Below are 15,186 nucleotides of genomic sequence, written 5' to 3'. Positions count from 1 at the left end.
GGAATTCTGCAGCAAACTCAATCAACTGCAGTCATGTTGTGATCGTAATCTGACCAGTACAATTTTCTTCACACTATGTGAAAACACTAATTGGTCTTGTTTAATATAGCATAAATACAGAAACGCGCACTACTTGACTTTGACACTAGATGGCAGCAGAAGATCTAAGTTTTGTCTACGCCACAGTGTGTGTGTGTGTGTGTGTGTGTGTGTGTGTGTGTTAGTGTGTGTAAACGCACACACGTTCAGAGTAAAATTATGAGCAAACGTGTCAGAAAAGGGAGCAAAATTACAGTATTACAACAATATAGTACTGTACAGAGTCAAAGATGACAATTTGTCCATTTCAAAACATTTGCCAATGGAGAATCTTCATCATTAATAATACTGTTAAAATTGTAACAATAAAGCAAATCCGATCAATTTCACACTATTGTTTATAGTGGGAGAAACACACAAAAATATCAATCGAAATATTGATACATGTCGATCTATAGCCCTGCATGTCATTTTAAAAACCTAGAAAAATGCATCATGTTCAACGGTAATAAAGATGAACATAGTCAACATACTCTTTCATGTGGTATCAAAAATATCATTCGGATTGGAATGAATACCATCAATCATTGAAGCGTTAATAGCAATGTGTAAAATGTCAACGTGGTCAAATAGTTGCTGTGAAAACTTACCAGAAATGAACACAAAATGAAATAATAAGCAGGTAAATGAAGCTGAAGTGAGGTCACAATGTGTGAAGGATTCTAAAGCCCTCATGAAAAGGAAGCGCTTTCATCCGTGACGTGACAACCACACCGCTTCCTCACACACACACCACATTGTGCAGATTTCTGCAGAAATCTACTCATTTCAAGGTTAACAACGGGGTACACACATCGCAACAATCGGGACAAACTTGAGGATTTCTACCTCACTTCAAAGTCACAAAGACCCGATTGGTGTTTCAAAGATTATTCTGAGCGATTATCCTGTGATTTGTAATGTGGGTTTTATTTTCTCTCTCTCACCGATACGCTTGTATAACAATCGGGGCCGGCAATCGTAAATATTGTACCTGTTCAAAATTTTTAGACTCAGATTGTCCAGCAAAAAAAAAAAAAAAAGAGCGCCTTCCTTCTGCTTAGGCGATCTAATTGTTCTTTTGCACCATGCTGTCACTCACAGGTCAATTGTGGTATTACAACAGACACAGACCTCTCGTTCAGATGAGGAGATTCAAATTATTCCCAGACAAAATAAAAATAGATGCGGTGATTGTGTTCAAGCATCTCTAAAATTAATTCGGGGAAGAAATAACATTCATGCATAAAGAATGTGCTGCTCCTGCAGATATGCAAAATTGGGCCGACAGAGGGCAGTATTCACAAAACATCTCAGTAAACTGCAGGAATAATACTGTTATTCTTTGCATATGATAAATATAACCCTGTAGGTAATATTATATATACAGTATTGTCATGAAAAGGTGTTTTCAGTCCACCAATTTCCCAAAAATATATATTGTGAAGATTATTTTGGTTGTTCAAAGATGCACTGTCTTGAGATGGTTAATATTGGGTTTTCTTGAGCGGTAAATTATTGATCATCAAAATTAATAAAAAAAAACCAGCCGTTTTTACACACATCAAATTAAGTTTTGAACTGAACTACTGGAATAAATACATTTTTGCTCAAACATTCAAACTTCTATTTTAAGGTCAAATAAGACACAAGCATATCTTGGCAAAATTGCAATTTCAAAGTTTTATTTAGTATTGTCCCTGTGATACAGGACATGACATGTCTTTCATTGTACTAGACTTTATAGAAGCTTTAGTTGTATTAAACGTCTGCGACAAGCACATTAGTTGAAATGCAAGAGGGCAAGAGAATAAGGTGACGAAAATGTTTGACACTCCATGGATAAATAACACTGTGCCGTCAGATTGTTGCCTTCATCACAAGTTTTGCTGGATAAGGTGAAAATGCCACAAGTTGTGAAGAGAATATAGACGATACGCTTATGGCACGTGACTGATATATAATCAGGATGGGGAGACCGATGGATGGCAGTAGTCTAATTGGTTGTATTGATAAAGCAATTATCGTCCAGTATTGAATTGAACAGAAATGTTTGACAGTTGTAGAGACAATTAGAGACTTTTTTTTTTTTTCAGCGTTTGCTCACAACTGACAGGGAAAAAATCTCAGTCTGGTTAAGCTTAAGAAAGAGAAGGAAGTTTTGCAACATCACCATCACAGATTCTTCCAGAGTAGAGAAAGAGGCCTTGTGACATACAAGGCGGTTACTTGCAACAGTGCACTTAGCAATACCTCCTCTTTAACCCTTTTGATGTCCATACATGAAAGTCCAATTTCAATTTTTTCGTGGACGGATGATCACGTGAATTGTGTCAATTTTTCAGTGCTCAAAAACCAGAACATATGAAACCGTTTCTTTGAGTCTTGACTCAAAAAACGGCACATTTGAAATCTAAGTGACATACCAAAGAGGTTGTTGTTGATATTTAATTTGATATGTAAAACATGCTAATGTTCATTATCACATAATGTAGCTGGTTGCAGCTAACGAACAATGAGACCGATTTTATGACGGGCGGGTGACATCTCATTATTCGGAAATAAAAACAGGATAGCAGCACATGAAGCATCTCACCTTGCGTCACAGCGCACAGACGGGCAACAATCGTGATGGCACGAGGTTGGCACACGCTCATACGGGAAGGAAGGAAGGAAGGACGGAAGGAAGGAAGGAAGGAAGGAAGGAAGGAAGGAAGGAAGGAAGGAAGGAAGGAAGGAAGGAAGGAAGGAAGGAAGGAAGGAAGGAAGGTCATCTCTGCCGGCACCCTCAGACGTACGCCTATGGTTCAATATTTGATAGTAAAAATCATATCAAAATAAATTACATAACATATAAGTTACTTTAAAAATACAAAAAGAAAAACAATTTGGCAATGTTGAGTTTCCTCCTCTTTTTTTTTGTTTTTTTGTCTCTTCCCTTTGCACTTTGAACATCCAGCGCATGTTGAGGATGTTGAAATGGTAGGGATGAGTGCATGGACGTTATTTCATCACATTGCCGCTCATTGTGGCCTCTTTCGATGAAGCCGGCAAAGAACGGTTAGCCAAAAAGGTGTTTTCCGACATTCTAACTCAAAATGGGTATAGGCTGCTGGCACATCTCGCATCATCAATTAATTTCAGAGCAGGTCCATGTCAGTCTGTTTTGTGTGTTCGGGTTGGGATATGTACTGGAGTAGAGGACATTATTATGATTATTATTATAATTTTTTATGTGCAAGGCCTCACACAGGTACAATATCTCACAAAAGAAGTGTATCGCTCAAACTTCTGAAAAAGATGATAGGACGAGACTGAAAAATACACTTGTAGTGTACACTTGCACAAAGTAATGAGTGGATCGCTTATAGAACACTTTGAATTGACTCTTTTTTTTTTTTTCAAAATAAGTCTAACCTGGCGTTCTGTGAAAGGATAAAGTAGGAGGGATGCACTCACTCCGGAGAGATACTGTCCATCAGCGTTGCCATAGTAACCGACCAGTGCTTATCAGTTCTCCATGGCCTCTGCGCACATCATACTACCGAACAGTTGCGGGGGGTCCGGATGTGTCCGGTCTTCCGCCTCGCTGTCCGTGCTGCCTTCGCTGTCCAGCCGGGCCGAGGGGTGACACGGGCCCGGTATGGCCGGGTAAAGGGCGCTTGGAGGCAGCGGGCTATGGAGGATGTCCTCGTCAGAACTCAGGTAGTCGCCTTCAGCTGAGGCGGGGCTGGTCAGACACAGATCCTGGTAGTCGGCGCCCATGGCGGTGAGCCTGGAACCCGGAGCCCGAGCTTTCTGACCTCGCAGTAGCCTGATCTGGAAACGCAAAAAAAGGATGTCACGTTTGAGAAGACGACCGTTTATGTGCATTACACCTGTAACTTCCTTGTCAATATGTCTGGCATCACCCGATGATATTTTTCTTTATTTGCGACACAATGGCTTTTTTTATTGGTCCATTTATCATTTCTTTAGTACTCGTTCCAGGTGATAATCTGTGAATTTATTTCTCACCGCATCAGTGCTCTATGTATGACTCAATCATATAAACACTGAGATTTTTCATCTGTATGAGAGTTTCACTCGCCCTCGTAAAAACCACAGCTTCGGTGAAAAACCGGTGGTGGGGGAGTTTCGGCAGAGGCGCGAGAAGCGCTCAAGTCTCATTTCACCCCCTCGGTTGAGAATCAGCACGCACGCACTGACTCGCTCTCAAAATGTCAAAATGGAAGGTTGTTATTATGTCAATACAATAACGAATGTGACTGAATATCTTTCTTTCAATTATCGGAGCGACTCAAGAAGGAAAAGAAGAATATGCTTCAGGTGAACTTCAGTGATGATTACCGTTAGGGCTAATTTAAAATAAATAAATAATAATAATTAAAATAAATTAAAAAAAATATATATACAATATTGTATAGAGCAATTAAAACAGAAAAATATTGACATTTATTGCAGAATGAATTACAGTCTGTGCACAGACAGAAGAGACATGCCATGGCTTCCTGTTTGCCACCTACATACTGCAGAAATGACTTTAAGCCACATTTACATTGGCATTTTCAAAAGAGAATTACCCACTTTATCTCAACGACAATAAAAGTGGAAACTTGTGTCGATGTGTGTGAGTGAGTGACCTCATTTTTGAGCTCAGTGATCTGGTCCCGAAGCCGGTTGATGTACTGCCTGGAGTCGGAGTGGTTGAGCTGGCCCTGGATCAGCCCTTCTTCTTTCTGAAAGACATACGCATGTGCGTAGGGTCAAAGTCTCCAGGAACTTTACTGGAGATGCTTGAGGACTAGAAATATTTTATGATCATTCGTCGGTTCAACCTTTTTCAACTCCCATCCGTCCTCACCTGTATTTCGAGCTCGGCTATCTTCTGCCTGAGCTCGGCCATGGCGGCCATGCTGTCGGCTTCCCTCAATCGTACGGCCATCACCTCCTCTTTGCTCTGTCAACGGGACAATGTGGGAGGAGTTAATTCCCGCTTGGGCCCTTGTGGTTTATCCTTGCAACTACATGTCTTTTTTTTTTTTTTAATCAGGGCTGGTTGCCGCTCTTATCGCACCTTGCAGTCCCATTCGGCCTGCTTCCGTTTCATCTCGTTGAGCTGGGCCTGAAGAGCTTTGTTCTGATTCGATGACATCTGGAGGCGATCCTGAAGGGCGGAACGCTCCTGCTCATGGCGCCCAATCAATTTACTGTGAATGGTGTTCTGGAACAGAAGTGGAAAGCCAGCAAATGACTGGAATTTTACACTAAGCCGTTGCATGAAATAATCAGATTCAAATAAGCTTGTTAGACAAGCAATTAGTATATCTGCAGTATGGATGGACGTGTCCGACCTGGCTCTCCAGCTGCACAGCCTTCAGTTTGACCTCTCGTAGCTCAGCCTGGGCCTGCGCTTCTCTAAGACGGACAGTCATGAGCTTATCTTGTAACTCATTCATGGCGTTCTTCTTTGGCGATTCCTTCCAGTGGCTGCCGCCGCCGCCTGTGCTGCCACTGCGGGACATGTGATGCTGCTGAGACACGAGATGGGTTAAAAAAAAAAAAAAAAACATATACCGTAAGACAAAACAACTACAGCTTTTATGTGTTGTGGCGTTTACCTGCCAGCGCTGGTTGAGCTCAGTGACCGAGTCCTGCATCTCTCTGAATGATCGCAGTGTCTCCAGCTCCCTCAGCTTCATTTGCTTCACCTCCTCCTGCAGAGCTGCTATGTTGTTTTCATCAGGCAAACAGCTGCTCTTCTGGATGGAGATGGGGAGAACTCTTCGTACATAATCTCTTATCGGACTTATCTTATCGACATAATTTAGTCCTGTCTGGTGACTCACCTTCTCCAGATCAAGCACCTTGTCTTGTAGTTCCTTCATGGCTCCCAGCAGCTCGGCCTCGCGCAGCTTGGACTGCTCCAGCTCTGTCTGCAGACTGTTCACAAACTGCTCCGTGTACTGAAAGGAGCATCGCGACGTATTTACAGTCAACAACTATTGAAAAACTCAAAATCATCATAAATCGCCACGTGGGCGCGAATTGAATAACTGAATCGTTTATGGTGTCTAATTTAACAGAAGCAAAGAAGAATGAAATGAAATTTTCTTTGTCGTCGCCATTGATGTTCCAGAGGTTACCTTTTGTTGCTGCAGCTCTCGTATGGTGTCCTGCGCCTTCTCGAGACCCTCGCTGGCTACGTTGCACTGCTGCCTCACTACGGCGAGCTCACGTTTGATCACATAGTTTTCCTCCGCTTCCTGCGCCCTGGTCACCTGACCCTGGAATGGCACACCGGAACAGCATTTGACATTTCTAAAAATACAAATGAGTAGATCGAAGGGGTTAACGATAGTGTCGTGCATTTTTGTTAAGCTTTGCAGGAATGGTTATATTTGGGATAAAGTGTATTTGCTTTCTTTAAGAGAGCGAGCTGGGTGGTACATGTCCTCGAGAATCAATTGATTTGACGATTCCTGTTACGTGCGTAAATTTATGTTACACAAATGAGGTTAGTGAGTGATGACGGAGGGCGATACACATTGGTGTGGCGGTTTTACCTTCACTAAATAGAAAACAAATATAGAAAATGTCCTTAATAATTGTTATATTGGAATATACTGCTCTTTTTTTAAAATTATCATTCTTTGTTTCATGCTTTTAAATGATATGTATCAAAAATACTAATGGTATCAGTACTTGGTATCGGTACTCTCTGGGACAACTCAAGAATTGATGCTGGTAAGGATTAAGAAAATAAAAGTTTTTTTTTTTTTACTTTCCTCCATATAATGTACTCCTTTGCCTAAATAAGAAAGGTAATGCAAAGTTCTCATAAAGAAAGCAAACAAGTAATTCGTGTAATTCCAAATATTTGCATCACAAAATAGTGTTTACAAGCCACATGCAGGAGTTGCACAGTTTTATCATGGAAACGTCATTGCGTACAATTTTATAAACATTTAATCATACAATAAGTGAGCATGCACATAACAGGTTTGTGGACAAAATATTATATTCACAAAAAAAAATCTTTTACATGCAGATTTGTTATAAGCTGCAAAAACCGAGTTTGTTGTTGAGGAGAGGTCTGTGAGGCGAGCAGGGAAGCGGTTCATTCAGTACTCTACCTGGATGAGTCTATCTGCCAGAGCGGCACTCTCCTACAGCATAATGAAGGGACGCAACAAGATGTTGAAACGAGAGGCCACAACCAAAGCCCAGAGTAGAACAGGAAAAGAAGATAAACCCAAAAGATGAGGGGAAAACAGAAGCAGCATGGAGATCAGTCAGAAAATAGTTGGGGTTTTTTTTGAAGAGGAGGGAAAAGAATACAGTCGGTAAAGGCGGAAAGTCCGTCTCTGACCTTCTCTAGGGTTTCAATTCGCTGTTTTAGTAGTCGATTTTCTGTGCGCAGCCTCTGAAAACAAGAGCAGACAAAGCCGATTCATCGTTAAGAATTCTGTCGATTGTGTGTGCTCGGCTCACGAATAAATTGCAAAAGAATTCTTAGATTGGAAGTGATGTCGTGAAGAACATCCAGCAAACAAACGCACCTTAATCTCAATTTGCTCTTCCATTTCTTTGTTCTTGATGGTGGTATATTCTTTCTCCAGCCTGATTGAATAAGAGGAATTTTCAAATTCAGATTTAAACATTTGGTTTTTGGAGGGGGGGGGGGGCGGGGGTCACAAGGTTAACAAAGGATGCTCACTTCTTCATTCTCTTAGTGTTGTATTTGATCTGGTATGCCCTGAGGATCAGCTTGTCTGGGCAGCTGTCAAACTGGTGAGGGATCACCTTCTGAAAATGCTGGAAGACAAATTTGCAACAAAACACTTTTAATATTCCATGGTGACACAAACTAAATCGATTCTAAAAAAAAAAAACATTTTATAGTGACAGCCCTGAGAACATCATTTAAGTTCACCACCTGTGACATGCCCTCCATGTCCAGCTGAATGAGGTCCGTCTGGTTATACTGCAGAATGGCCATGCCCACACGGAAGATGATCTCCAGGCCCTCGGGGGAAAGGTCTCACAACTTAGATTTATATGCTGACTCAATCCAAACAAAGGTTACCATCGATGAATTAAATCCTCCTACCTCGTACATAAAAATATCAAATATGCGCGTGGCGACGGGCAAAGGGAGAAAGGTGAGGAAAAGCGTGAGGAACCAAGATGAGGCGTACATGGATGTATGAAAACTCTGGGACCGGAAATGGACGTTAAGATCTGGAAGTTGTTCCTGATATGACAATAAAATAGCATTGTTATTTAGAAGCAGATTTTAAAAAAAAGAGCTTTGCTGCCCTCTAGTGGATGTAACCTTCTCCTGCTTGCTCTTTACCTGTAGAAGATACTCAAACTGGTAGATGCAGAGTCCCAATTCGGCCATGCTGGGTTTGAAGAGCTCTCGCAGACGATACTCCTGCATCAGACGCACAAATACGCAAAAAGCCTCCTCTTCGGGCATCTGGCGCGAAATTGTCAGGAGAGAATTCCATCGTTAGCAATCACACACAGGCGGCTGTTTTAATTATTATTATTTTTTTTTTTTAGCAACACACATTACCTGCATGAGTAGCAGGCCAACAATGAACGCGCTACCTTGGCAATAACCAACCTCCCGATCCACAAGGGAGTAAGCCTGAAAAATATGTAAATATTCAAACATCTCTTAAAAACATCTGGGCGAGAAAAATCAAAGTTGTCGAAAATGGGCTCTCGTTTTCTGAATAGCTGACCTTGGTTCATTTTACAGCAGTTTGCAAAACCGTACGGAAGGTCGGACCTGCCAATCTGGGGTCAAACTATTTTGATTGGCGAGTAGATTTAAACATCATCAAAAAATGCTAAATAATCCAAATATTTTGCGTTGGCTAGCAAACAAGTGTGACGTAAACATAAGTCAGGAAAACAGATAATCATAATATAGCAAGCATCATCACTTCAAATATGAATGCTTTCTGAAAAAAAAAAAAAAAAGATTATGTAATTCAATGTTTTTACCTTCATGACATTAAAGAGGACTTCCTGGCCCAGGCTGTCCTGACCTTTGAAGAACTCATGCTCGGGGTAGGTACGGGCGATGTCTCTGCGGATCAGCTTCTCGCACGGGGATGACATCTTGAGGAGCTCCGAGTACTGATTCTTCACCGGCATGTCCGTGGCATTGCCCAGCAGCTGCCACACGATGGCCCGGAAGTGATGCGGAATGCCCTTCCGGATTAACTCCTGGCAGACACGTCCATCAATTAATACTCAGTCACAAAATGGACAAAAATCAGCGAGGTGTCATAATTGAAGACACAACTATTGATTTAACACAATCAACATCTTCTTTTTTTAGGATTCGTGTTGTTGTGGCACTGTTACATCATAATTATGTTTTGTCCAAATGTCTCCTAGCTTTTTTTTTTCCGCTCTTGTTGCATCCTGACTCACTCAGCTGTCCCTCCTCTCATCCATCTTGGCGTCCCGGAGATTTTGTAGACATACACAAAGGCGTGTGTCTCCTAAAGATGATGATGATTGTGTTGCCATGGCAATGCAAATCATTTCATTTTTGCTGTCAATCACTGCAAGGGGCATCATTTGTCTGGCGGTATACTTGGAAACTCGATGAGATTTCCAAGAAAAATATCTCGACTCAACCCGTACTCGGAAAACCCTGGACACAAAAGGGAACAGACCCAGTCAGCAGGAATAAGATCAACCTGAATTCACCTTGAGAAGCTTGTCCTTCTTGCGTCTCCATTCGTCCCATTCGTTGACGATGCGGCCCCAAAGGATCCAGGTGTCCTCCTCCAGGTGGGACAGATTGGAGGAAGCCGAGGAACTGGAAACCAGCGAAGAGCCGCTGTTGCGTCGTGAGCCAGTCATGGAGCGCAGGGACTTGGAGTCGGCCTCCAGTAATCTTGCGTTTTGGATGAGAACCAATGACACAAGAAGTTTTTTTTTTTTTTTTTTGCATTAAATTTACATAAATATATATTATCATAAAATATACTAAAATATAATCTAATAAAATAAAATATAATAAAATATAACAACATAACGAGAAATAATTCAAGCAATATTTCTCACCTGTTCTGTTCCTCCAGTTTTGCCAGCAGCTCCAGTTCATCTGGACTGAGGTTCTCCGAGTCCGCCGGGGAAACTGCGGGCGCTGACAGCGCGGCATCATGGGACGAGGAGTCTGGGCTGAGGACCGGACTTCCCGTCGACAGTGGATCGGGATCCAAAGCGGGAGGGGACGAAGGGCAGTCGAGGTGTGTCGGAACCTGGCCTGAGCCTTCTCGCTCGGGACTGCCGCTGCTGGGTATCGACATGTCGCTTATTGCGGTGTGGGGAAGCTGCGCAAGTGGAAACTCTCCTCTCCTCTCTCCTCTCCTCGCCTCACTCTGGTCTCTCCTTTGTCAGGATGTCAGCTGACTGTCACCTGCCAGGCTGAAGAGCCAATAGGATCAGAGGTCTTCAAACCTGATGAAGAGGAAAGGAGAAACTTTCTTTCACGGACTACTTGACTAATTTTTCATTTTATGAAGTAATAAGTTCATTTTACGTCTAGACCCAATGTGATAGTGTCGCTTTCCATGAATAAATAATACCTTTAATAACATTAATTAATAATGATATCACACCTGTTTTCAGCGATGTCAAAATGAAATCGATTAAATCGACAACAAACCCATTCGCAAATTAATCGCCTTGCATTTGAAAAATCGAGTCATTCTTTAGTCATTTTTGAAATCTTCCCACTTCAAGCTCTCCTAAGAAACAATTATCTAGTCCTTAATAAAAACAGATGAATAATAAATTCTAAAAATATTCAATGACGACAGCGGTTATTTGGTCATGTGACATTTGCAAACAGAGCCGTGATTGGCTCAACACAAAATTAACTACAAAGCAAACGCACCGGCGAAGATGCCCACAACGACGTCTCCAAAAATGAAGTAACGCCGATGATGTCATAGTGACTCAGAACACACAGAACACTTTTCTTGAGTCATAACGCCGCAGTCAAAACAACCTTGTCGGAAATTAGCCTGAATAACTCCAGAAAAGAAAAGCTGCTCAAATGTGAGATGAGAGAGTTTAAAAACAGAAAGCCTTCATCAAGTTACTCATGGAAACTCATTCCACACTCCAAACAAACCACTTGAAGCTCATGGAACTGTTTAGCTTCAAGATGATGACATCATTGTTTCCATTGGTTGTTTAATGAATGTTAAAACATCATGAATGTCTACGCGCTCCGCTGTTAGTTATTTAATCATTCGGGCTATTTAAAGCGAGTCTATTGTGTTTAATTTGAAAAAAAATTCACCGCATTACAAGGTCGTTTGAAATAAACACCATAACTAACTTGACTTTTTTCAGGAATGGCAATTCTCATTACTTTTTCAACCATGATAACTCTTAGCCTACCAAAATAATCTTTATATTGACAAATCAACACAGCATGAATATGTTATTGAGAGCACTGTTTCAAATGAAGAGTATAAAAATCCACTTTTTGGACACAAAACAAATGTAAACACAGAAAACAGTGCTCGAGGATGAAACAAAGGATGCATTCATGTGCAGCAAGCAGCCCAATCAAAAGAGCCATTAACAAGACCAATCACTTTTGCGGAAAGAAAAGTAGTCGACCGCTATAGCTTTATACGACAAAATGGATTCACTGAGGCAGAACTCAACGGATGTCGCCATTGACACAAACCTGATCTGAACTAGAAGCCATTCAAAAATAACTTCAAACATGACCCAAGCATCGGGAATACAGTCTGCTTTGTCTGAGAAACGGCCGTGACCCTTCAGAGACGTCTCAGCGACGACAAGTACTGTTCAGTGTCGGGGACCAGAGTGTGAAATGTGTAAATCACGCCTGACTACCAGTCGAGCGACGGATGATGCACTTCATTATTGGAAGGATAGTGTGAAGGCCTCTGACAAGGCGAGGGAGCCCAGATGTTCGGAGCACGACTACGGCTGACTGGATTATGACTCAAAAGTAAAACAAAACCCGCCCAGACGGTTTGTGTTGATGTCGTTTTAATATGAATTAATAGGTTGAGTCATGTATAATGATTGGGCGCTCCATATATTGTTGGGTGTGGCTTTGAGTGCTCATTCATTTCTTTAAAATGCTGCTGGATGTCAAAGTTGAATGTTCTCCCTGAGCAGCAAATCATTTTCCCTGGGATGATGAGCTCAAAGCTCAAGGGCGCTCCACCGGCCTTGCCTCCAAGGCGACCTTCTCGGTAATGTGTGGCTAGACGTTTGATATATGGGATGTCTAAAGTTCTTGTCAACCGTGAATTTGTGAAGCTGCTCCAAGACTTATTTTGTGATAAATTAACTCCACAAATTGGATGGATGTTTTGATGAACACGTTGACCCTCCACGCAACCCATTCGCTGCCATTGACGGATATAGACGTCAAAGATCAGTTTTAAGCGATACGGCGGTGATTGAGTTAACAGAATCAGGTTATGTTCTTTGACGCTGCATCTGACAACTCCAGTGATTGTGTTAAAGACAGTAAGACTCATGATTCCATCCACTGGAATCGGCTACCGATTAACCCAGGGAACAACCGGCTTGGGTTTAATGGCTAAACCCATGCTTCGAGGCTATTTAGACAAAAAAATATATATATATATGGGATGGGTTTCTCCATTTTAGTGCCTTACATACTGTTCATGTTTCTCATGACAAAAGCTTTCCTGTGCTGAATTGAGTTAATAGCATCACTCTCCAGATAATAGGTTCCCTTGAGTGCTGCTGTGAGCGGAAATGGTCTGGAAACAGCCGTGCAAACCCATCAATTACTTTACAGTTGTTGTTTGGACTGTTTAAGTGCTAATACTGACATGTTTATTTATCACCTTCAAAAGCCCATTGAAACATTCATTGATCACACAATGACACAGGAAGCATGAAGGACTTATTGGCAGCTCCAAACTGGATGACAAGACAATTAGCCAAGCCGTAATGTATACCGTACTTCATATAACATTTGTTTACATCTCTGCGTACCGGTCCATCATTTCATAAAGCCATCAATACAGATATTAAATAACAGTATTTACAAATTGAAATAAAATTGTCTCAGTCACACAAATATATAATATTCTGATTGTTTATTCCAATGACATAGCTGTTCTTTGAGGTCAGAGTAGAGACAAGTACTGAATGAATAAGCTAAAGGGGTGAGTCACAAGTGCCTTTTGCTCTGCGCCCATGGGATCAGATCAAGTCTTAAAGTACCCAAAACAAAATAACAAACAAACAACATCACCAGGAAGTGAGAAAAAGGATTTCTTTCCCCTTGGGACAAAAAAATGTGTGATTTGCCTTTTGCGAGCCTCAAAGATTTCACAGGAAGGCCTAAGAATCATTTCATTGTCTTCATCTTTTCTTCTTAGGTTCGAGACAAGATTACAACCAAAAAGACAATGATCAGCTTGGTCAGCAAAGCCTTGGAATTAGAATAGAGTTATTTGGAGTAGACGTGTGAGTTGGATGAATCATTACCAAAGTTTTCCTACTTATGATACGCACCAGTAACTCCCCTGCAGGGGCCCTGATGTTCTAATATACATACAGAGGACACGTGTAGTACATTCTAAATACATTTTCTGAACCCATTCATCCTCACAAGAATTGCAGGGCACATATAAACAAACAAACATGGGGAGGTCAATCAGCCTGCATGATTTTGGAATGTGTGAGGAAACCGTGCAGGCACAGGGAGAACATGCAAACTCCACACAGGAAGGCCGGAGCCTGGATCGAAGCCTTTACCTGTGAAGCAGTGCAGCAACATATTTGGAGTCTAAAATGGTGTAACCACTTTTGGCTCGCCTTTCAAACAGCAGTATGACCTCCACAAAGGCTTCAGCATTTTCCAGAATTGACTGTCGCCAACATGACAGCTCATCTTCCGTACTAAACGGGCCTTTGCCTTGTAACTAGGAGACCCGAACAGGCCAACCCCGCTGTGTGCAGTCAATCCACGTTTGAGGCGGAATTAACATCTGCGGTCTTAAATGACATCTCCTCCCGGGAGGGGAGTGCATATACCACCGGCTTCCCACGACAGTTGTGTAACAATGTAAGACGAGAGCAGGACAACACAACATGGCCATGCGACATCATCCCCCCCCCCTCAATAAATAAGAATGCATATACTGGGTTTGCTAGTGAACATGAATGTCGGTGTCTTGTTTGACAGGACATGCGACGGAATGCAGCAGGGAAAACGAGCACACGTTAAAACGAGGAGGAATGGAACATTGAAACATTAATGTCGACATCCATCGATGTTATAGCGACGTGGGCCTGTGTTGTAGTTTAGCAGTGCAATTTGACACGAGCAGCCAAGGTGGTCTCGCAACAACATTGTCACCGAGCTAAATGAATGCAAATAGAAAACATGAAATGCTTACCAAAAGCGTTTTTCCATTCCGCGGCAGCGCAGTTTGAGTCTCCCTGAATAAATATCAACACCGATCCTGGTATCGGCTAATTAATTTAATCCTAATTTAATGGACAGTCGAAGACGACACACACCCGGGTAGCGTCCAACGCAGTGCCATCCCTCCCGGCGCTGCCAGCCCCGACTGCTATGCTCGATCCGAATTTAAGCAGACAGGAATAGGTTAACATGTAGATATTTTTAGTTTTCAATCAGCTGTTATAAACATGACAACAACAAACGTGGCGTTGCCCAAGACTCAACATTGGGATCGGCGCAAACAGCAGTATCAATCTAGACAGGGAAATCATTTAGGATTTAGGATGGCTGGGGTTCGGCAGGCAGACCTCGGAAGGAGGAACGAGCCAATCAGCGTGGGGAACTAGAGCTGATTGACAACTCAACAGCCAATCGTCTGCTGAAACTGCAAGTTGTTGCGTGGAGGAACGGCCAATCGCCGTCGATATTTATTCTGATGAAAGGCGGGGTTTGCAGGTGTTGGGCAGAGGTGGTCGCAGAGGAATACATTTAACTATACATAGGGGCGGCGCAGTGGAGCATAATGCAGAGGTTTCTGGTTCGACTCCGGCTTGTCGAGTCTACATGTT

General features: G+C 42.1%; 2 protein-coding genes across 4 annotated transcripts in view; both read right to left on the bottom strand.

Annotated features, from left to right (window-relative positions):
- LOC147057118 (uncharacterized) overlaps window positions 1-1,143 on the bottom strand; it is a 2,601-nt gene extending 1,458 nt beyond the window's left edge. The window contains exon 1 of one of the 2 annotated variants that reach the window (XM_085912542.1): window positions 1,073-1,143. The gene's annotated coding sequence lies outside the window, so the exon portion shown is untranslated. Of the gene's footprint in view, window positions 1-689; window positions 817-1,072 lie in introns of those variants that run through there. The other variant, XM_085912541.1, reaches the window with a different exon arrangement.
- Window positions 1,144-1,754: 611 nt separating this feature from the next.
- evi5l (ecotropic viral integration site 5 like) lies at window positions 1,755-14,924 on the bottom strand. Of its 2 annotated transcripts, none has more exons than XM_085912719.1 (19): window positions 14,550-14,924; window positions 10,177-10,572; window positions 9,817-10,006; window positions 9,100-9,324; window positions 8,663-8,737; window positions 8,438-8,563; window positions 8,192-8,335; window positions 8,018-8,107; window positions 7,799-7,896; window positions 7,641-7,701; window positions 7,451-7,504; window positions 6,225-6,365; window positions 5,928-6,044; window positions 5,700-5,840; window positions 5,433-5,612; window positions 5,156-5,302; window positions 4,943-5,038; window positions 4,722-4,817; window positions 1,755-3,897 (listed from the first exon to the last, which is right to left on the bottom strand). In XM_085912719.1, the coding sequence occupies exons 2-19, from the start codon at window positions 10,419-10,421 to the stop codon at window positions 3,589-3,591; spliced, it is 2,535 nt and encodes an 844-aa protein (XP_085768845.1). In that variant the 5' UTR covers window positions 10,422-10,572; window positions 14,550-14,924; the 3' UTR covers window positions 1,755-3,588. The 2 variants fall into 2 exon arrangements, with proteins under 2 accessions (XP_085768845.1, XP_085768846.1); XM_085912720.1 differs by having other exon boundaries at window positions 5,433-5,609.
- Window positions 14,925-15,186: the final 262 nt, after the last annotated feature.

This window comes from Syngnathus leptorhynchus, chromosome 5, assembly GCF_054491065.1.
Source record: "Syngnathus leptorhynchus isolate UIUO chromosome 5, UIUO_Slep, whole genome shotgun sequence".
Taxonomy (NCBI): domain Eukaryota; kingdom Metazoa; phylum Chordata; class Actinopteri; order Syngnathiformes; family Syngnathidae; genus Syngnathus; species Syngnathus leptorhynchus.
Note: the sequence above shows the minus strand (reverse complement) of the source record. Positions and strands in the feature narration are given on the sequence as shown.